Source organism: Equus asinus, chromosome 1 (assembly GCF_041296235.1).
Source record: "Equus asinus isolate D_3611 breed Donkey chromosome 1, EquAss-T2T_v2, whole genome shotgun sequence".
NCBI lineage: Eukaryota > Metazoa > Chordata > Mammalia > Perissodactyla > Equidae > Equus > Equus asinus.
In genome coordinates this window covers 187,390,132-187,412,480 of record NC_091790.1, presented here as the reverse complement: position 1 = coordinate 187,412,480, position 22,349 = coordinate 187,390,132, and the positions used below count along the sequence as shown (strand labels likewise).

At 37.7% G+C, this 22,349-nt stretch overlaps 1 protein-coding gene across 10 annotated transcripts in view; it reads right to left on the bottom strand.

Annotated features, from left to right (window-relative positions):
• EXOC4 (exocyst complex component 4) overlaps window positions 1-22,349 on the bottom strand; it is a 736,472-nt gene that overhangs the window by 532,355 nt on the left and 181,768 nt on the right. For all 10 annotated transcript variants that reach the window (XM_044746180.2, XM_044746218.2, XM_044746246.2 and 7 more), the window contains 2 exons: window positions 6,969-7,114; window positions 2,437-2,525 (listed from right to left, as the gene is read on the bottom strand). In XM_044746180.2, coding sequence (XP_044602115.1) covers window positions 2,437-2,525; window positions 6,969-7,114 — 235 coding nt within the window. The remainder of the gene's footprint in view (window positions 1-2,436; window positions 2,526-6,968; window positions 7,115-22,349) is intronic.

Genomic DNA, 22,349 nt, shown 5'->3' with positions numbered 1-22,349 from the left:
AGTAGGTACCATTATTTCTGTCCCCATTCTATCCCATTCAGAGATAGGGAAACAGAGGCACAGAGGTTACGAGGCTAGTAAATGGGGAGCTAAATTTTAAATGTAGGCATTTGGGCCCAGAACCCTCTGCTCTTCATTGCTTTGCTATACTCTCTCTCAAGAGATCACAGACCACTGGTGGGGAGGGGCCTCATTGAAAACCAATCCACAGAGCTGGAGCACAGAGTGCTTACAATTCTCACTATCTAACAAAACAAAAGAAAGAAGCTAGTCATTTACCCATGTTGACTAATTATGATTGAATCTGAGTGAGTGACAGCTTTCACTCCTGTCCTATTAATTATATGGCTACCTTTTCATCTTTAAGTGTCAAATGAAAGGCTTCATTGTGGTGAGGATGTCAATAGTAGGGGAGGTTGTGTCTGTTGGGGGACAGGGAGTACATAAGAATTCTTTGTACTTTCCACTCAATTTTGCTGTGAAACTAAACTGCTCTAAAAAATAGTTTATTGGGGCCAGCCACATGGCCAAGCAGTTAAAGTTCCACGTGCTCTGTTTTGGTGTCCTGGGTTCATGGGTTGAGACCCCAGGCAAAGACCTACTCCACTCATCAGCCACATTATGGAGGCATCCTGTCCTGCATACAAAATAGAGGAAGATTGGCACAGATGTCAGCTCAGGGCCAATCTTCCTCACCACCACCACCAACAACAAGTTTATAATTAATAAAAGAAAGAAATGACTAGGATTCAAGCTAAAAAAAAAAAAAAAAAAAAGGAAGAAAGAAATAAAGACTTTGTCCCCATTAAAGGAATTTCATATACTAGAAGCCAGATGGAGAGAAATTATGGAGGTAAATTTAAACAATTCCTTAAGCCAATTCTGAAATTAAAATTAGGGCACTGTGAGTACAGAAGATCTCTCTAGCCCCAGATAATCTGCTATGCCCATTAGGTATGATCCTAAGTCCCCCTCCTCCTTCACTCCTTGTCTGACGGTAGAATGGGTCACTCCTTCATTTGTCCCAATTCTAACTATTCTCTGTACTCTTGGACTTTAGGACTCCAAGACATACATTTCACATCGTCCAGAATGTGTAACAACACTTTAACACATTTCTAGGCTTTTAGTTCTGTTACCTATACATATGAGCTGTGGTACTATTCCTGTGATATAAATATGAGAGAACATAGCAGAATCTTTGAGAAAACTTACAAGTATTTAGATTAATAATGAAGGTAGGAATGACTAGGCAATAGTCTTTAAATTCAGAAAGACTTGCTGGTTACTTCATAGTATTTTGATGTAGAACTATGATGAATCTTGAAAACTAAATATTTAATTGTATAGACTAGTCACTGCAAAATAGTCCAGGCCTCCAATGCTTAAAAACAGTGAAAGTGTTCCTATCAATCCCTCACAGAGAAAGCCCACAGTTCTAAAATAATTTAAATATCACTCCTTTCTCTCAACAACACTAGTAATACCATCTACTTAGTTGTTAGCATTTACTTCCTGATACTATTATTGAAATTCATGCCTTACTTACATACCTGAGGCTTTATCTTTTATTTCCTTGCCCCGACTTCCATCCTTTCCAAGGCTTAGAATGTCTTTAACTTGGCAGGTCCTCACAAATCTTTCTTAATTGATTACATTTACCATGATTAGCATCCTCTTTTCACAGAAGAAAATGTTAATGACTCTGATTTTTTTTTTTTTTTGCTGAGGACGATTCACCCTTAGCTAATACCTGTTGCCAATCTTCCTCTTTTTGCTTGAGAAAGATTTGCCCTGAGCTAACATCTGTGCCAATCTTCCTCCATTTTGTGTGTGGGTCACCACCACAGCATGTCCACCAACAAGTGGTGTATGTCAGTGCCCGAGAACTGAACCCAGGCCGCCAAAGTGCAGCACACCCAATGTAACCACTAGGCCATGGGGCTGACCCTTGATTTTTTTTTTTCCTTACTTAATTGAATTTACTTATTTATTTTCTAAGTATTTTGTCCTTCAGATTACAACTCTTCAGTAACCACACATGGGTATCAAATATTCTGTGCATCAAAGTCATGTTGATTCGAACATACTATTTAGAGGTATCCTTCTTGCCTTTACATCATGACAGGCTGCATTTGCCCTTTTCCAAAACTCAGGTACTCCTGCCATCTTTAAGCAAGAAAAGACTAACCTCACCTCTTTTTGCTTTGAGTTCCCTCTTGAATGGTAGCAGGTCTATAAATCCCATGGCCATAGTAATAGTTTTAATTGCTTGGCAGCAGATACTGGGAAATGATAGAAGAAACAGATCACCAAGTCTTTAAATCTTGATCTTAAAAAAAAACCCTGTGAATGCAGACCACAGACTCACACGCTATAAACATTTCAGACCTTCCTCCAGAAAACTAGTTTTTCCAGAGAAGCTCAATCACCCACCTTGAAGTTCTCCACTCCGACTGTAGAGCTCCCTTCTCTGCTCTCGCAAATAGGCACTCATACTGATGGCATGGGAGGACGATTCGAATCTGCAATGAAACGCAGGGTAAACAAATGGTTAGGTGGCAACAAATAGGTGGTGCCCAGCTATGTATCCTGGAAGTTCTACTCTAGGCTATGTGATGCTCCCTGATGTTCCATGACCAAGACGTTCTGGCTATTCCACAACAGGGCCAGGGCCAGCTGCCATACACCTTGATTTATGAAGAAAATTCCAGGATAACACTCCTCTGCAACAAGGTTTGGATCTTGTGCTCATTCTCCATTTCAACTGGTACAACTCTGATCTGTTGCAACTTTCTTTTGCCTCCAGAACACAATCATCCTTTGCCAGAATCCCTATACACACAGTAAGAAGGGTATCTACAAAGTCATTCTTAAGATACTATCTAGCTCAAAAGCCTTCAGTAACTGTCACCTGCCACAACAGAAATCCTAGCTCCTCAGAGCAGACATCCTGCCTTTCTAATTCCCCCAGTTAGAAGGCTAGTACAAATGGCATGCTGGAAATGCTGCTGAATAACCACACCATAGAAGCAAGGCACTCATGGTCTCTCCTTCAAAGTCCCCCAAAACGATATAGTTTCTAAATGGCTGCCACGTTTTTGACCTGCCACCAACCACACAAAATACTTTTAAAAATACCAAGGTACAAGCTGTTCGTTGACACCCACCCAGGAACTGTTTCAGAGGTTAGAAACAGGGAGGATAGGCTCATGATATAGAACAGGTCTCTAAAAGCGAAAACAATGAATACAAAACAGAAAAAACAAAAACAAATCAGAGTCTGAAGAGAAACTTGCAGGTAAGGAACAAAAACACAGGGAAAATTATGACTGTATCAAACAGCAAATCCTTTGATGTGCTAAGAAATTCCATTTCAAACCTGAGATTTTCAAAGTCAGAATAACAAGCTGACAGGAGAAATCCTTCAAAGAATTACTGTCACTAAGGGGTAAACAGCAACATAAGGAAAGAGCAACAGTGATAATGGGGTAGGTTTCTGGCAACAAGGTAGAAGCACCATCATTTTCTTAATTATGCCTTCTTTATCCATTCCTTAACAAGGAAGATGAATACCAAAATGAATGTCAGTCTGAGGCCAACCCCTGGGTTACTTGATCCTCTCTCTGCACCCTGCCAAGAACTAACAGGGTACTAACAGCCAGAAGGAAGGCAAAGTGTGCAGTACTTCAAAAGTGCCACCTGCCAGTCAAGTGCAGAAAAGAAGCCACTGACCTCTCCAAAGCATGCTGACAGCTATTGATCAGAAATGGCAAGGGAAAAAAATTAACTCTTGAGCAAAGAATAGAGAGGCACACATTACACAATAAGAGAGAACTTAAACACACTTAATTAACCTTGGCTAGGGGCAATTAAAGAAAGTAATAAAGTCCGTCATGGATGTGATAAAAACAGATTACAGGTTGCCAAATCTTACTCCTTTATGAGCTGATGTATTTTTGCTACTCAGGAATCCTTTTTATGTTTGCAACAAGTCAGAGATTGGTATAATTTTACAGTAAAAGAGGCACCAGAGATGATTCAGTCTCACCACCTTATTTTATAGTCAAAGGAGGCCCTTTAAGACAGGAGACCTGTTCTGGCTCACACGGCTCATTAATGGTAGAATCAAGACTAGAAACAGGCAAATAATGGTCTAATTCTGTGTGGATGATGAGTTTTTATTACTATGCAATAATAATAAATGTATGACAATTATTTAAGTTAATTTATTCATTTCTAACCATTTATATGTTTCCAATTCTCCAATCTCAGGACTGGCTAAATGTTTGAAAATGTCCCTGTGGTCTGAGGCTGAAAGTTAGGGGTGATGGTTGAGAGCATGAAATCTAAAAACCCTGAAATCCACTTTCTGCAATACACTCAGGTTTAGAATGGTAAGTTGAACTAGGGGGAGAACAAAAGAAAGAAAGAAAGAAAAGGCCTAAGGATTAGGCAGCATCTGAGGCAGTCTCAGTGGCCACTGTCAAACACCTTTTGCTTGCGCTCTCTCTCTTGCTTGCTGGCCTAGCCCCCATTCTATGCAGGTATTCTCTTCCTTGTTCCCTCTGCCCTCAGCAATGTGCTCAGGAAAAGCAGCTCCTCTCCAGCTCGAGACCTATCCCCAGAGAGGAACCCTGACCGGTTTAAGACAATAACCATGGTCAGCTTCCCCTTGCCAGTGAGTGGTGTAGGAACGGGCATTAGATCCGATCCTAGTTTTCTTGAGGAAAACTTGCAGAGGAGCTTTGTCACTGGCAGAAAAGCTTAATAAACGCTAAGTAGTAATAAGTTATTAATAAAAATGATTTTAAACGGTCGAGCCACTTGGCAAGACAGTTTGGTAGTAGTGTCTTACAAAGCTCAGCATAGCCTTACCATATGATCCAGCAATCATGCTCTTGGTGTTACCCAAATGAGTTGAAAACTTACACAGAAACCTGCACATGTTTATAGCAGCTTTATCCAGAACTGCCAGAAGGTGGAACAACCAGATGTCTCTCAACAGTTGAATGGAAAAACAAACTGTGGTACATCCACACAATGGAATATTACTCAGCCATCCAAAGAGATGATCTATCAAGCCACAAAGACATGGAGGAGCCCTACATGTGTATTACCAAGTGAAAGAAGACTGTCTGAAAAGGCTACATACTGATGATTCCAACTATAAGACACTCTGGAAACAGCAAACTATAGAGAAAGTAAAAAGATCAATGATTACCAGGGGTTCAGGGGATGGGGAAAAGAGGGAGGAATGAATAAGTAGAAAACAGGGAACATTTAGGGCAGTGAACCTGTTCTGTATAATACGGTAATGGTGGATACATGGCGCTATGCAGTTCTCAGAACCTGGTTCATCAACTGTAACAAATGTACCACATTAATGCAAGATGTTAATAACAGGGGAAACTGTGGGGGCGGGGGAGAGTGGGAACTCTCTATACTGTCTGCTTGATTTTTCTGTAAACCTCAAATTGCTATAAAAAATAAAATCTACCAATTTAAAAAAAAATGATGTGCAGGAAGAATCAGACCCCATTCCCCATGCATCACCATGTTCATTTCTAAAGACAGAGAAGTGGAAAGGGCTGGGTCCTTGATAATATTGTACTGGTGAATTAAGGAATCTTCCACATTCATCCTGATTGTGTGAGATAATAACTTTCCTAAGGTTTACTCTACACCATTTGGGGTCCTACGTTACTTGCAGACTAAAGCGTTTTAACTGATACTGCATCCAACCTCTGAACAAAATTGTAAAAAAAAAAGGGAAAGTATTCAATAAACAGAATGGATTTTATCCCAGCGCAGGCACAGTAAATCTCCTCTCCTCTAGACCACGAGATAAATGAACTGTTGAAACCTTCCTTAATGATTAAGAACTCTATGAATCCATGATAAAAAACAAATCTGAAAAGTGAATCAATAAAAGATACTGGAGCCTCAACTATTCAAAAAGAATGAATTCAAAATACTGGGATGATACTTCTGTAGTCACTTCATAGGCTTAGATTTACAGACACAACTTCTTAAGTACCTATTAACTCCTCAAAAGAACACATAGGTCTGCCAAGATTAAACCCTGCTTCTACCACTTGTTAGTGATGGGAACGTACATAAATTACCTAATCTCTCTTGTGCCTCAATTTTTTTTATGTGTAGAAGAGGATTAAAAAAGAGAACTCATGCCTATAAGGTTGTTGTAATGAGTAATTGAGATAATCCAGGAAATGGCTTAATTCCTCAGCTAACAGTTAGTAAGGACATCGTGACAGCCATTACTCCAGCTGCCAAAATTTGGTATAATCTGAATTAAATTATGTTTAATTGAGGTTATTTTGAGAAACTCATCTACCACAGTGCCCAGTACATAGTAAGAACTCAATCAATGATAGCTGTTATTGTTGTTGTTATTATTAATATTAGTAATAATATTAACTGTTAGCTGTTACCAAGTGACATACACTTAAAATATATACATGGCCTGGTAGGGGTACCTGATAGTAATTAGAAAATAAGAATTTCCAGACTGTTTCTGTATTAAATCAAATAAATCCAATATTACTCAGCTAGGGAGATTTGCATAATTTTATTAACAAAGGCTGTTTCTTGGCACCTAGGGCTTTTTTAAGGGTTGAAATATTTCATTTCCTTTCGTTTCATATAAAATTCCCGGAAACAACTAGAGAGTTTCATTTCTCTTCATTTTATATAAAACTCCCCAGAAACAAATTCCAGCTATTTTTATTAGAAGTTCTAGATACCCTAGTAACCATACTCCAAAGCAGCCACTTCCCCTTAAAGAAAACAAAGTCCACAAAATTAAATATATATTCACTTCCTATAAATGATTTCAAATCAACTTTAACTGGGTGAAGTAATGGCTGTCAATAAAGTAGAAAATCACTTTACTTGGCTCTAACACTTCTTGACACCTGCTATATTACCAGGAGGGGGACACTTACTTGAAAAGAGAATTTTTTGGTCTTTGAGGTTTCTTCTTGGCAAAAAAGGCTGCAAACTCTCGTCCAGTGCTAGCATAACTTAGTTGAGCTGATGGTTCAGAGGCCGTACGAGTATTTTTCATATCCAAGTACTCAGTCAACAGCATCTGTGCAATGAGATCAACAGTTTAATACACACGTTTGTGATGTGCTATTACGAAAAGTAATTTTATGTAGCTGGCCCAGTGGCATAGTGGTTAAGTTCGCACACTCTACTTCGGCAGCCTGGGGTTCGCTGGTTCGGATCCTGGGCACAGACCTGCACACCACTCGTCAAGCCATGCTGTGGTGGCATCCCACATACAAGATAGAGGAAGACTGGTATAGATGTTAGCTCAGCAACAATCTTCCTCAAGGAAAAAGAGGAAGATTGGCAACAGATGTTAGCTCAGAGCCAATCTTCCTCACAAAAAATGAAAGAAAGAAAAGCAATTTTAAAAACAGAAAATCTAATTCTAACACTTAATTCTTGATACTCAGAAGTATATTAACGTATCAAGAATTATACTCAGAAGTATATTAACGTAGCTATTCAAATTTCTAGTTGTAGAGCTGAAAAAAGATTCATTATAGCCAGAAAGTCATCTATTTGCTACCTACTCCTAAAACTGGGAACGGAGTGTGGAAGGCATTTGAACATAGGAGTAAGGGGAACATTTTTATTGAGGGCCTACTACATGCCAGGCAACGTGCTGAGTGAGTTAATCAATATTCTCCTTTAGTCATAATTTAATCCTCACTATTCCCAATTACAGCAGCATCAGCAACAATGCCATAATATTTACTGAGGGCAAGGGCTATTACAGGCAAGGGGCTAATCCATTTAGATGTGTAATATCATTTAAAGCACAACATTTTATCAGGTAAATTAGTTGTCAGATTACAGATAAGGAAATGAGGCTCAGGAGTAGGTCCAGGAGCCGCAAAGCGAAGCCTGTGGACTGAATCTGCAGTCCATGCCCTTATCCCCCACTCTAACAGCACAGTGGATAAGCTCTCTAACAAACCTGCCAACAAGAGGTATCGGAGGGCAGAGTCGGCTAAGCGGTCCTGACCTGCAAATAATTTCTAGGGCCACTACTCATATTTAGTGCTTCAAAACAACAAAAGCAACAGCTTTTTTTTTATTGCTAAAGCCAGAGGGTCCTGCTTATAAAATCAATCCACTTTAGAGCCTCAGGGGGTGGGGCCTGGACTAGCATCAGCTGTTCCACTATTCCTAAGACCAGTGTCTAAAAGACTAAAAAGTTCCCATAGCTGTGAAAGAAAATAGCGGATCTAGAACAGAAATCATCATGGTTCCAAAGAATATCTAACCTGGGGATAGAGTCTATCAACTCATTTCTATAATCACTTACCACACGTAAAATTTTAAGATAACCAAGTGGTGTAGTACATGCGGGCAAGCAATTCTACCCATGACTGAAGTAAAAGCTTTTCAGAGACTTAGGGTCCCAGGACTATTCACTCCTGCATTCATGCATTCATTCGCGCACTCATTCATTCAATAAAGACTGGAGGACCACATTAAGCACTACCATCAAAAAACATGAAGCACCCTGTGAACATGATGATGGCTCAAGTGAGTTTTAAAGTCAATTATGCCTCCCTTATGAGCACTTATCAAATAGCGGACATTTAAAAACGTCATGAAGGAGGAGTTACCATCTGCATCCTAGAGATGAAGAAACAGAATTCGTGGTATTAAGAAGCTAACCTATATGCACGTGCAGGGGTAGGGATTAATGGGAAATCTCTGTACCTTCCCCTTAATTTTGCTGTCAACCTTCAACTGCTCTAAAAAAAAAGTTTTAATAAAATTGAAATTAGCCTAAGGTCTTCTAATTACAGAATAACAAGCCAGGATTTCAGCCCAGGTTTAGTGACTCTGGAGACTGTGCTCTTCCACATGACACTCTCCTCTCACCAAGAGCATAAAAAATGCCAATGAGAATGGCTGAGTGGCAGTAAATGGACTTTATTTATTTCATCTTCTGCACAATAAAGATTTTACTGGGAAAGTATAAAACATGTTAACAGATTGGTCAATGTTTTTTTATTTATTTACGAGGCCACTAGAGTGTTATTCAGCAGGGTGATGAAGTAATATAACGACAAACACTATCTCTGTTAATACATCACCTAAACTGCCCAATAGTTAGGGGAAATATCGAATTGGGTCTCTACTTTAGCAACAACTCAACTGAGGGACTCAATTATTTTGCAGATTTGGCAGTCATGCTAACACAGTTTGAAGGAATCTGTGATCAAAAGAAGGCTAATAAACCAGAATAGAATTTCAAATTGATAGAACGTAGAAAGATAATCTACAAACGCACTGGTTTCGCTCAAGTGTTAGTTTTAACACCAATCAAATGACAAAAATAAATTTCTACCAAAGTATGAAGATACACTAAACCAAGTAATTCTTTTGAGGTACTTATTGTCCTAGAATTCAATGACTGGCTTTGTATAATAAAATACTGACTGACAAGGGCCTAACTAACTAGCATCCTTAAAACCCAAGTATTTTAAGAGCACTCTTCTTTTTCTCCACATCAATAAAGTTCTCTAAATCATTACCTCTCAGCATTGTTAGTCTATTCCTATCCACTGGCTTCTCCTTTTCTATCCACAAACATGTACTATTTCTACCTTCTCAACAAAAATCTTGCGTTGGTCCTCATGCTTTACCTAGAATCTTACTTCTTTTTTGTCTTTACGTTCCTGACGTCAAAAAGTAGCCTTCACGTATGTTATTTCCTTTACCATGACGTAGTTTATTCCTGATTTCTCTCTCAAGCTCTAGTCCCAGATCTGTGACTGCATGCTTGACATATTCACATAATTCACTCATAAAAATCAACCCTACATTCTGAAACCTAAATCATCTTCCCATAAAAATCAGTAATTCCTTCTGTCTTCTTTCTGTTTATCAGGTACCTTCTTATTCTCACTGACCTCCAGATTTAAAACTTCAGAACCATCTTTTGATACATCCCCTTTTCCTTTGTATCCACAATGGAGTTAGTCGCCAAGTCCATTAACCACTCTCAACTCTCTATTGGTTTAGCCCTTCTCCTGTTCATTCTGACAGGCACCAACTTAGCTCAATTCATGCAGTTTTCTCATTTAGTTTTCTGCCTCCCATCCCTTACTCTTCCAGTCCTTCCCATACTCCATCAGCAGAGTGATCTTCCTAAAACACTGCTGCTGCTATCCAAATAAGGCTACTCATCTCATCAGCTGCAACAATCTGGCATCAATATCTATTTCCAATCGTATCTTATTCTCCCCAACATGAAACCAACACTCCAATCAAAATCACCTACTTAACTCTTCCCTGAATATGCCTGGGCCCTCTCATTTCTGGGACTCCTAACCTAGATTACCTCTCTCCTAAATAAATCCTAACAAACCCTTCCAAAAACAGTTCCACTGTTTTCTCTTTACTGACTCCTTCCGAGGCCACTCTAGGCCAGCTGTCCCCTTTTCTAAGCTCCTAAAGTACTCATTTTACACATCATTCAGTAAGTATTCACCAAAAACTGCCTGATACTATTCGGTATTATTTAATGAAAAGATACCTGACCACCCCATCTTAAATGCTACAATCCTTAAAGCATTATATTTCTCTACTCCCATGCAACACACCAGAGAATCCAAAAAATATAGCAACTCATGGAATTTTTGAAAGTATATGATAAGAAGCCTTGATGTAAATGTTGTTATACGCAAATTAGAGATCATCTTCAAATAGAATGAGCCCTGTAAATTAGTCCTCAGTACAAAAATCTATAAGTAAAATTAAAAAGAGGTGTCATTTTAATCACAGGCTTTGTGATGTTTCTTTCTTTCTTTCTTTTTCCTAATACCTTTCACCACCAGCTGGAAAATACTGCTTTAAGACAGGTAAAGTTTTATTTTGACACCCAAATTGGTAAAAGTGCATTTTTAAATATCTCTAAGAATAAACAAGCCCCTATTTCTAAGATGCTTGAAATTTGTTTGAATTAGGCTAAATCTTCCACTACAGAGTCTTGACACAAACATCAGATGCCTGGTATTAAAATATAACCATACAATTTCTTGGTGATTCCACATCATTGTGGATAACATATTGCATCTTCACAACATAAGCATACTAAGCACTCACCTATGAGTTCAAATTTCCATTTTTATGAAGAGAAATAAGCTATACAGGCTGTCTTTTGCCTGAGGAAAATCACCCAAGATTAGAATTCTAGGGCAAAGGGCATTACACATAATATCAAATACATACTGCCCACAGAAAATCTGCAGAAGATAACCCTGTGTTCTTGCTAGCTCTAAATTCCTTCATATTTCAGACACTCATTTCTTTTCTCTTTTTATTATTATTATTATTTTTTGGTGAGGAAGATTGGCCCTGAGTTAACATCTGTTGCCAATCTTCCTCTTTTTGCTTGAGGAAGATTGTTGCTGAGCTAACACCTGAGCCAATCTTCCTGTATTTTATATGTGGGATGCCACCACAGTGTGGTGTGATGAGTGGTGTGTACGTCTGCGCCTGGGATCCGAACCCATGAACCCTGGGCTGCCAAAGCAGACATGAGAACTTAACCACTATGCCGCCAGGCCAGCCTCCCTCTTTTCTCTTTTTAAGTACCAAGAATTGCTATTTCTTGTTGATCAAGACTTCAAAAAATAAGAGTCAAAGTTCATGGGCATTTTAAGTTTAACTTAAAGGGCATTAATTTGTAAAACCAAAGACAAGAAATGTAAGAACGTGGTTGGAATGCACCTGAAAAATCTATATATCCCAGTCATACCGTGGTTTGCTATATTTTTTGAGTACCTGGTACGTTGGATAGTTCTGTGGTATAAGCAAAGAAATATAAAGCTTTAAAGAACATACAAATTGGGGTGGTCAGGAATCTCTTCTACTATAACATTTGATTAGCAGTTGCTAAGATGCTAGTCAGAAATCTCATGATGTATAAAGCAGGGCCAAGACTCTCAGATTTTTCTGAATGAATTTCTCATTTACCATTTAATCCTTTTTATTTAACATATTGCCTGTGGCTGCTTGTGGTTACACTGCAGAGTTTTCTAAAAATAAAAGTGGGATTTACAGGCTTAGAATTAGCACATCTCCTGTCTTCAGCTTCTCCATTTATCCAAGTAGCTACTCACTGAAACACCCATATCCTCCTAGGTAGTTAATGTGATGTGATGGATTCCTTTCAGTAATTTCCCAGCTTACAAAATCCTCTCCCCTCATCTAAGAACGGTTCCCCAGCCACACAACGGACTCTGGTACCCATGCTTGTACCCTGGGATCCCACCCTCTCAGATAGAGCGTACTCCACCAGGGAGACAGCCAACCCTGTAATCAGCCAATCAGATTCTCTTCCCCAGGAATGTTTTAGTGGGACGCAGTCTCCGCTGGTCAATGTAACTGAGGAGGTGTAAATTCTTTGGGGCCACCATGTGGATGAAAAATCAAAGAAAGTCAATCTGCACAGAGAAAATAAAGAATGAACTAGATGACCAGAGACAAAGAAATAGGAGACCCACAAGAAAGAGATTTAAAGGTTGCAAGCTAAGTTTTCCATAGGGTACAGGTCTCAAATCCAGTTGCTGATAAGGTCTTAGATTTTCAACCCTTTGACTCTGCAATATATTTTTAGAGACTTTAATACATGTTCCTTATTTTTTCCTTATGACAGATTGACTTCCTCACTAAGAAATGGATAAATGCATATATACTAACATGCGTCTAGTGACATTTATATCACAAATACTGTTTTTGTAGACTAGTGGTATCTCATGATAACAGGAGTAGTGGTTTGCACAGATTTCAATCTCTGCAACTAGGAAACCAATTCTCCTGACTACTAACTTCAAATGTTCAATGATTTACAGCAAAGCCATACTGTATTTGCCTCCCCTGATGAATCTGAGAATTAGATTGCTTCCTATGACAGGAGCAATAATAAGGTGAAAAAAATCACCGTGAGCTCCCAATATGAACTAAGACTAAACCTTCTTGGGCAATATCTTGAATGTGCCTACAGTAAATACCATAATTTTCAATAATTTGCTGTTTTAAAATGCTCATGCCTAGGAGTTGATTTCCAGTAGCTTCCACTGAACTAACTTACATACTGATAATAATCATAAAAGCTGAAAAAACATACTGAGAAGACAAGAATTGAGAGGAACAAAATTAGGCAGAACCCAGTGGCTATGACTCCTGAAAGAAGAAAGGACGTGCACTAGGTGAGTTCCTCTGGCTTTTTCCCAGAGAGCACTCGTAGTTTCCATGCAGCAAGGGTAGAACCCAAGCAGAAAGAACAGTCTTACTGGATGGAGGAGACAAGGCCTCGGTACAGGGATACCAGCATTTCCCAAATTTGAGAGGAGAATCCCGAGAAGGGGGAAGAGAAAGTCAGTGTAATACACTCCTCAAACTATCTCCTTGACTCCAGAAAATGTTACAACAAAGAAATTGAAACAATTTGACAGTATTTTTAAAATCAGGACCACCATTTAACGTCGGTAAAATGATCAGATTTCTGCCATAGAGTTGCTAGTGAACAAAATACTAATGACAGAAAAAAAGCAAAGTTATTTTTTCATCATAACAGTCTCATTTCCCTATTGTATAAGGACTAAAATATTCAGCAGTAAGGAAATCAAAAGAAAAATAAAGTCATTTTGAAAATGGAATGGCTGCCTGCTTAATTACATTCACTATCAATGGCAATTGCATAATTAAAACCACTGTTAGTATGGTCTTGTGAATAGTTCCTCAGTGTTCAAAGCAAAACAAACCAAAAAATTCCAAGAGTACACATGTATCTTCTGGTCCTGTACCAAACATCTGATCAGCAAAGCCTCAATCAAAGAGCTCAGTTTAGCTCCCGCCATCCACCCAACAGAGGAGCTTTTAACAAAGAAAACTCAGTTTTAATAGCTTTCAAAAGAAAAGTTTTCATTTATTTTAAACATATATTTATTTAATATAAAAACATGCAAGGTATTGTGCTGGATATAAAAACAAGATTAAAAAAATCCTTCCCTAATATCAAAACAAGGCAACGTTACTATATGTAAATAAAATTTTTAAGTGAATTAAAAGCCAAACCAATCAATCAATCCTTCCCTCAATTTGCTTACCTAGAAATGGAGACACAAAGGAATGACTACATTAAACAGAGAAAGTGGTCAGTATCAGGACAAAGAAACTGCTGTGAGCATTGATAGCAGGACAAGATTGCTCCTAACTAGAACAATGAAAAAGGTTTCAAGATCACAGCACCACAAGACACAAACATAACCTTAAAATGTGTACAAGGCCAAAAAAACAAAAATGGCAGAAGGAACAGAACAAGTGAAAAACAGTGCTGGGGAAATTCAGGGTATCTCGAGTGAAAAGCAAATAGTTCACGTAACATAAAAATGAGAGAGAAGACTGCGAGGTAAGCCTGGAAAGGTGGTAAATGGACAAATTTCTCCCGACCTTTAACACCAGGCTCAAAGACTGAAGTTAAAGACAAAATGAGGAGGCAATAAAACGTTTTCAATAGGTAAACAAAATGGTGATAAATATACTTTAAGTAAATTAATCTGGCAGCACATAAAATAATAGATTAGAAGGCAATGGGATTTGGGGCAAAAGGAATGATTAAGGAAATACTTAATGATAAAGGAAGTACTTCATACATATCTAATGATTAAGGAAGCACTTCATACATAAAGAAAAACCTACTTGCTGAGACAGTTCAAGAAAAAAAAGTTTAAACTAAAGTAGTGGTAGTAAGATTCTTCAATTAGGGATACATGTGAGAGTCAAGGCAGAAAAGAAAACGAACAAAATTCAACCAGTTATTCTGCAAAGGAAAGAAGAGGAGAAATAAAAAATGGCTAAAAGATTGCACATCTGAGGAACTGAAAACTAGTTCCATGAACAATCATCAGGAATGCAGGAAGAATCTCTTTAGCAGGGACAATAAATTTAGTTTGGAACGTATGCCCTTGTGAAGCTCATGAATATTCATATTCATGTGTACCCTCAAACACATAATTGTGAAAGGGGAAATAATGTTGATGAGATTTCCATGATTTATACATTAATTAACTTGCATCAGGATTGTTAAGTGTATGTCTATATGCTCTCTGAAGGACACTGAAGGACATATATCCTTGAATATTTGTAATCTGATTTTATCCCATCGTATTTTTAAAACAGCTTTGTTGACATATAATTTACATACCATAAAATTCACCCATTGCAATGTACAGTTGAATAATTTGCAAGTAAATGTATACAGCTGTGGAACCATCACCACAATTAATTTAGAACACTTCTAACACCTCAGAAAGTTCTCTTATGATTTTAACTGCAGGTTTTTCATAGAGCCTATCATCAGGTTAAGAAAGCTCCTTTCTAGTCCTACCTTGCTAAAGGTTTTTGTTTTTTAATCAATGGGTGTCAAATGCTTTCCTGTATCTACTGAGATCATTATGGGGGTTTAGCCCTTTATTCTATTAATATGATGTTTTACATTAACTGATTTTTTGACAAATCCCACCTTTGTGATGCATAATACAGTTTTACGATGATGGATTCAATGTGCTAATATTTTCTCTAGGTTTTTGCATCTATGTTCATGAGGGATGTTGCTCTATAGTTTCCTGTGATAGCTTTCACTTTTTTGTCAGGGTAATCCTGGCCTCATAGGATGTGTTGGAAAGTGTTTCTTCATTACTTTCTGAAAGAGTTTGCAAAGAATTAATATTATTTCTTCTTTAAATGTTTGACAGAACATTTGTATGGCTTATGTATCTGTAGGAAAATTTTTAACTACTAATTTATTTGTTATGGGACAATTCAGATTTTCTACTTCTTGAATCAGTTTTGGTATTTTGTGTCTTTCTAGCAATTTGCGCATTTCATCTAAGCTAAGTGGTTAGCATAAAATTGCTCATAATATTCTTTTATAAGCTTTTAATTTTTTTTTCTTTTTGTTTTTTTAGGAAGATTAGCCCTGAGCTAACATCCGACGCTAACTCTCCTCCTTTTGCTGAGTAAGATTGACCCTGAGCTAACATCTGTGCCTATCTTCCTCTATTTCATATAGACGCTGCCACAGCATGGCTTGATGAGCAATGCGTAGGTCCACACCTGAGATCCAAACCAGCAAACTTCGAGCCACCAAAGCAGAGCACGAAAACTTAACCACTACACTACCAGGCTGGACCGAATATAAGCTTTTCGATTTCTTTATGGTCTGTCATGATGTCTCCTGTTTCATCTTGATTTTGGTATTTTTTGTGATTTCTGTCTTTTTTAATTGATCAACCAAGCTAAAGATTTACCAATTTTGATCTTTTCAAATAACCAACTTTTGGTTTCATTACTTTTTTCTGTTATTCTTCTGATTTTTTATCTCATTGATTTTCACTTTAATCTTTATCATTTCCTACCTTTGCTTGTTTTGGGTTGATTCTTTTTCTCCTTTTTCTAGTTCTTAGGGTAGAAACTTAGATTGCTGATTTTAGGTCTTTTTTCTTTTGTCCAAGGTGTATTTAGAAGTTTGTTGTTTTATTTTCATTTATTTGAGGAGACTCAAAATTTCTTCCTGTTGTTTACTTATTCTGTTGTGGCTAGAGAATATTCTTTGTGTGATTTCAATCCTTTTGAATGTATTAAGACTTACTTCATGGTCTAGTATATAATCTAACATGGAGAATATTCTATGTGAATGTGAAATAATCTGCATTCTGATGGTGTTGAGTAGAGTACACCATATATGTCAGTTTCACTCAAGGTGCTCAACCGTGTTGTTCAAGTCTTGTATGTTTCTGTCTACAGGCATATCTCATTTTATTGTGCTTTGCAGATACTGTGTTTTTTCACAAGACGCTCCACCAGCAAAAAGATTATGACTTGCTGAAGGCTCAGATGTTAGCATTTTTTAGCAATAAAGTACTTTTTATTTTTAGATATAATGCTATTGCATACTTAATAGACTACAGTGTAGTGTCAAGATAACTTTTATATGTAGTTGTTTATTAATTACTGAAAAAAAAGTACTGAAATCTCCAACTTTAATCATTGAATTTTCTACTTTCAATTCTGTCAGTTTTTCCTCCAATGTATTGTGGACCCTGTAGTATTTTGATGATTGTGTCTAATTCACTCATAGAAAAATAGAAGAGAGGAAAAGAGACCATGTTAGTGGAAGACACAAAAGTGGTCTCAATGTCCAAATGCACATTCTTAACTCAGCTTCAATACATTCTCTGCCCACTTCATTCAAACTTATTTTAAAGTTCACTCTACCTATTTGCATTACTTTCTCCCTTTTCCTCATCAAAGTTGACTACCAAGTTCCATGACTTTCTTACATTATCACAAAGTAAAACTTCAGCAATTGCTGTTACAGTTTTACTCTGTACTAGGACTCATGTTTCATCACAATATGTTAATGACTCTTTTTACCATCATACAGTCTTTCTTAGTCCCCTCAATTCCAAGGACCTCTACTCTATTACTCTGCAACATTCTTTCTCCTTTGAAAATACTCCTCTCCAGAATCTCCAACTCTGAATTCCCCTCTCTGACCATGATGTTTTATCTCCTCCCAACAAATCTATACCTCTTCTTTCTCAGTTTGTGTTAAAATTCTGAAAAGATTGGTCCGTACACAGGAATCACCTGGAGAACTACTTTAAAACAAGATTCATGTGCCCCACCTTAGAACTGCAAAATGAGAGGGCAATAAAGAAATGGAGAAAGTCTGTGCTTAAAATCAGCTCTACCATTTATTAGCTGTGTGACCTTGGAAAATTACTGAATCCTAAACCTTATTTCCTTCATCTGTGAAATAAGGATAATAACAGAACCTACTTCACAGAATTAATATGAGAATTAAAAGAAATAACACATATAAAATGCCTAGCACATTAACAGGCTATTATTATCTCTGAGGATGAGGCTCAGAAATCTGTTTCTGGTTTTTTTAATGCATTCCAGGAACCATGGAACTAAGATATTACCTCTCTGTGCCTTAGAACCTTGGTTTCCTCATCTATAAAACCAGAATAATAACATTACCTATCCCACAGAACTAGTGTCAGGATTAAATGAGTTAATGCTATCAATCACTTAGAACATTGCCTGGAGCACAGCAAACACTTTATAAGTGTTATTAAAAAAATTATCTCTATATCCTCATAATCTTCTCACTGCTATCTTCTTCTTTCCTTCTCCCTTCTCTCTACAGTAAAGACCTCAAGCACTAAATCCAGGCTTCTGCTAATACTCATTCTCTAAACTTTTGGAATTTTTCACTTCAATAAGTTCAACTATAATAGTTTTCAGCCCAACTATTTGAATACTCAATATCCCTACTCTTGCTCTTAATCTTTTCCATTTTAGTTATTTCTGCATTTCAGATGATTCCCAAATCTCCTTCTACAATCATACTTTCTCCCAATCTCTAGAGACGCACTGCCATTGCCTGCCAGAGCATCTGGTTTTGACATCCACATCACAGTAAGGAGGTGAAAACAGCACAACAGACATTAAGGGAGTGCTGGGGCCTGAGGTCAAGGAACAGCCTGACCAAGCAAACTCTTTATTATCACTTTTCTTCAAAAGGAGGAAGGGAGAGTGAAAGGTCCTCTTAGTTCCCCTCTCTGTTAATACATTATCAACATACAGATCTCCCAGGGTCAAAATTTGTACTTAGCTCTGACTCTTCTCAGTCTTGTTTTCCAAATCACCTGCCACGTTCTATAGATTTTACACTACACATCTCATGTCCCTCCCTTCTTCTAAACATTTTCATCCTCACATTCATCCCTCTAAATCTGATCCTCATTATCTTTCTCATAAAAAAAAGCTGGGAGACTTTCTCATAGTCTCCCAACTGGTCATCCTGCTCAAACTTCTCATGACAATCTATCCCACAACTTGTTACCAGATCAAGCTCACTAATGCAGAGCTCAATGTCGCCATTCTGCTCAAATCCTTCAATGGCTCCCTCCTTGCCTGCAAAATAAACCCAATCTCCTCACCATTATTTAGCACCTTCCATAGCCTCAATTGACCTCTGCAGCCTTAGTTTCTTTTAGATGTTTTTACATAATTACCATTTGGTTAAATTAGATTCTTTCCTGTTCCCTAAATAAGTCTCAACGTTTTTGGAGGAGTTTTTTTGTTTGTTTTTTGGTGAGGAAGATTAGCCTTGGGCTAATATCTGCTGCCAGTCTTCCTCTCTTTGCCCGAAGAAGACTGTCCCTGAGCTAACATCCACACCAATAGTCCACCTCATATGTGGGACATTGCCACAGCATGGCCTGATGAGCAATGCGTAGGTCTCCTCCTGGGATCTGAACCTGTGAACCCTGAGGCACCAAAGTGGAGCACATGAACCTAACCACCACACCACTGGGCCAGACCCTCAAGACTCTTTTGTTGTATCTGAGTTAATCTTTTTTCTCCCCTGCTTGTAAATATACCTCCTCCTTCTATCAAGCATGGGGGAATGACATCAAGAAAAAGGATTTAAGTATAACTTGATTGACTTTAAACTACATGTGCTCCATTCAGATGTTACTAATCAGAGTCCACAGGCCCAGCGGAGACGCCAACCCCATGCATGAGGAAGCATAATTAGGTGTTACATCTTTGAAGTTTTATCTTTTCGTGGAAGTGTTATTTCCATCTTCTTTACTAGCTGCCTCTGTCTTCACAATAGATATAAATGTGTACCACACGCTGGTGGGTAGAATAGACCTTCCTTATGCTCTGTACTACCTGGGGGTCAATATCCCACCAATAGGCTGACACCAAATTGAGACTATCAGACAACCAGTGAGTATACCTCCAAAAGATACTGGCTTTTTTCCTGGTTTTCACATCTTTACCATACTCAATTTAGGTCAACACCAGACATTAATAATTTACACCTCATAGGGGAAAAAAGAGCACATGTGAAAATTGTAAAAAATGTTTCTGACTGATCTACCACTCATATTTTACCATTATATGTGTATATACATACATATATTTGTCCATATTTATACACATACATACTGAGAGAATAAATACGAATAAGCATAGTGTGAACATGTCATGGTCCCTGCCTTCTGAGAGGTTACCATCTTTCTTAAGTGTTAACTATGACATCTCACTCTCATTAAAACCCACACAGCAGTTTGTATCGCTCAAGGATTTTATCTTGTAGCTATCTGCCTTCTCTCCTGCCTCTTAGTTCAGGCCATGCCTTTTCTCGGTATCTCTGTTAACATCTAGCACAGTGTCTTGAACAAAGGAGGTGCTCCCTGGTAGGTTACCTAAATTGAACGTAAGATGCTCAAAAGGGCAGCTACTTATTGATGTTTTCCATTCACATACGAGCTCGTCAGACTAGAACTACAACACCCATGGCGAAACTTCAGGCTTTCTGAGGTACATTAATTTACTCACATCACAGGCATACCATTTATTAAATTTCTGCTCCAATGAGATAAGTGCTACCCTAATAACCTGAAAGAGTTAATGCATCTTGGAAAAGACCCAAATTGCTCCCTGGAGAGAGTTTATTCAATTAAATGGCTACAACCCAGAATTTTCAATTAGCAGTTCAGTTACTAAAGACTCCTCCATTTTGGTTATCTGTAATCTGTGAACACTGACACACCTATAAAAAATGTTTGCTTATAGTTCATTCAAAATGGAATCTTTAAGAATAATAAGTGCAGATTCAGATTCAATTAACATTTGTTTTTGTACCTACTGAGTGCCAGAACTGGGTTAAGTACATCCCCATGAGGATTTGAGGGGAATGCTGTAAAGACTGGGAGATAACGGGGTTTAGAGGCACTGAGGATACACATCACAAGAACACAGAGACAAATAAAGTGGGTCCTTTTTTTTAAGGAGACCACAGAGAAGATCTGAACTGAATTCATCTAAGGCTCTTCAGAACCTGGTTTCAGTCTATCTAAACACATCTGAAACTCTTCTGTACGAATTGTGTGTATGGTAAATTCAGTAGTGTACTCACTATTGTGAATACATGCATATTATCCCTATCCAGAACGACCTCCCCACATACTTAAATCCTAGCCTTGCTTAAAGGACCCGTTCAGCCCCTACCACATGCACAAAACCTTCTCTGACAAACCTATCTAAAGTCATCCCTTAAACTCCTACAGGCCTCACAGGTGATTAGATGATTGCCTGGATTTGGCAATTAATCATACACTGCTTATATTTAACTTTTCCTGTATTTATCTCTTAAACCCCCAACATGACTTTATGAGAAGGCATTTTGTCTAATAATTCCCTATATTACCAAATTCATGTCACACTGAACCACCTTAACTAAAATCCTGTATAAATGAAGAAGCAACTTAATATGACTCATTTCTCTACTTCGTCAACTTTTGCATCTACAAGAAAGATTTTGCTATAACACAAGCAAAATTCTTCTACCCAAAGGTGATGAGATATATATATACCTTGAACAAGATACTAAACTGATGAAAAATGCCTGTTGAGAGCTTGATTAAAAAGAAAATCCTATTTTATCAGTCTTGTTGTCAGAAAAAAAATTTCCAAATCTGTAACAGGCCTGTGATTATTACATGCTATTTAGTCTGAAATGTTGTACATTAATTCGAAACATGGGATTAAACTATTTCATTTATCTACTCTACTTGAGGTTAGCCTATAATTTAAAAGGTTAACCAAATTAACAGCACTGCTGGTTTAAGCAAGTTTCCAGGGTCCAAAACTGGAGAACTACTTCATTGATATTTCTGGCATCAAATTTAATTCTCTTAGATCGGTTTTCCTATTTAACTTTACTTTTTCCCAAATACTTCTTTGTTTTATTTTGATCTTTCCTTTAAAAGCAATATATGCTCATAAAAATTTCAAACAGTACAGAAACACGTCAAGATTCAAGTTTTCTTTAATAGTACTGTTATATGCAATATATTTGCTTGATTTGCCTTTGCTGATACTTCATTATTTTCTCTTGTCCTTTCTCTAAATGCTAAAAAGCATAGTGGTTTGCACAAAATACCTAAGAAATGCATTATATGCATCTATCAGAGCGCCCAATTCTCAGCAAGTGAAAAAAACCTGCCAGATTGGCAGCTGATGGTTCAATAGGATCCTTTTGGCTTTCAACTATTTACCCCATTCTCCATACACCACAGCACATCTCAGTTTGCTAATTATATTACACCTGCCTGCTCCCACACATTTAACTCCTCCTTTCTACCCCCAAACTCAAGGGGAGTCTGAACAGCTAAAATGCCTAAGAGAAAGAA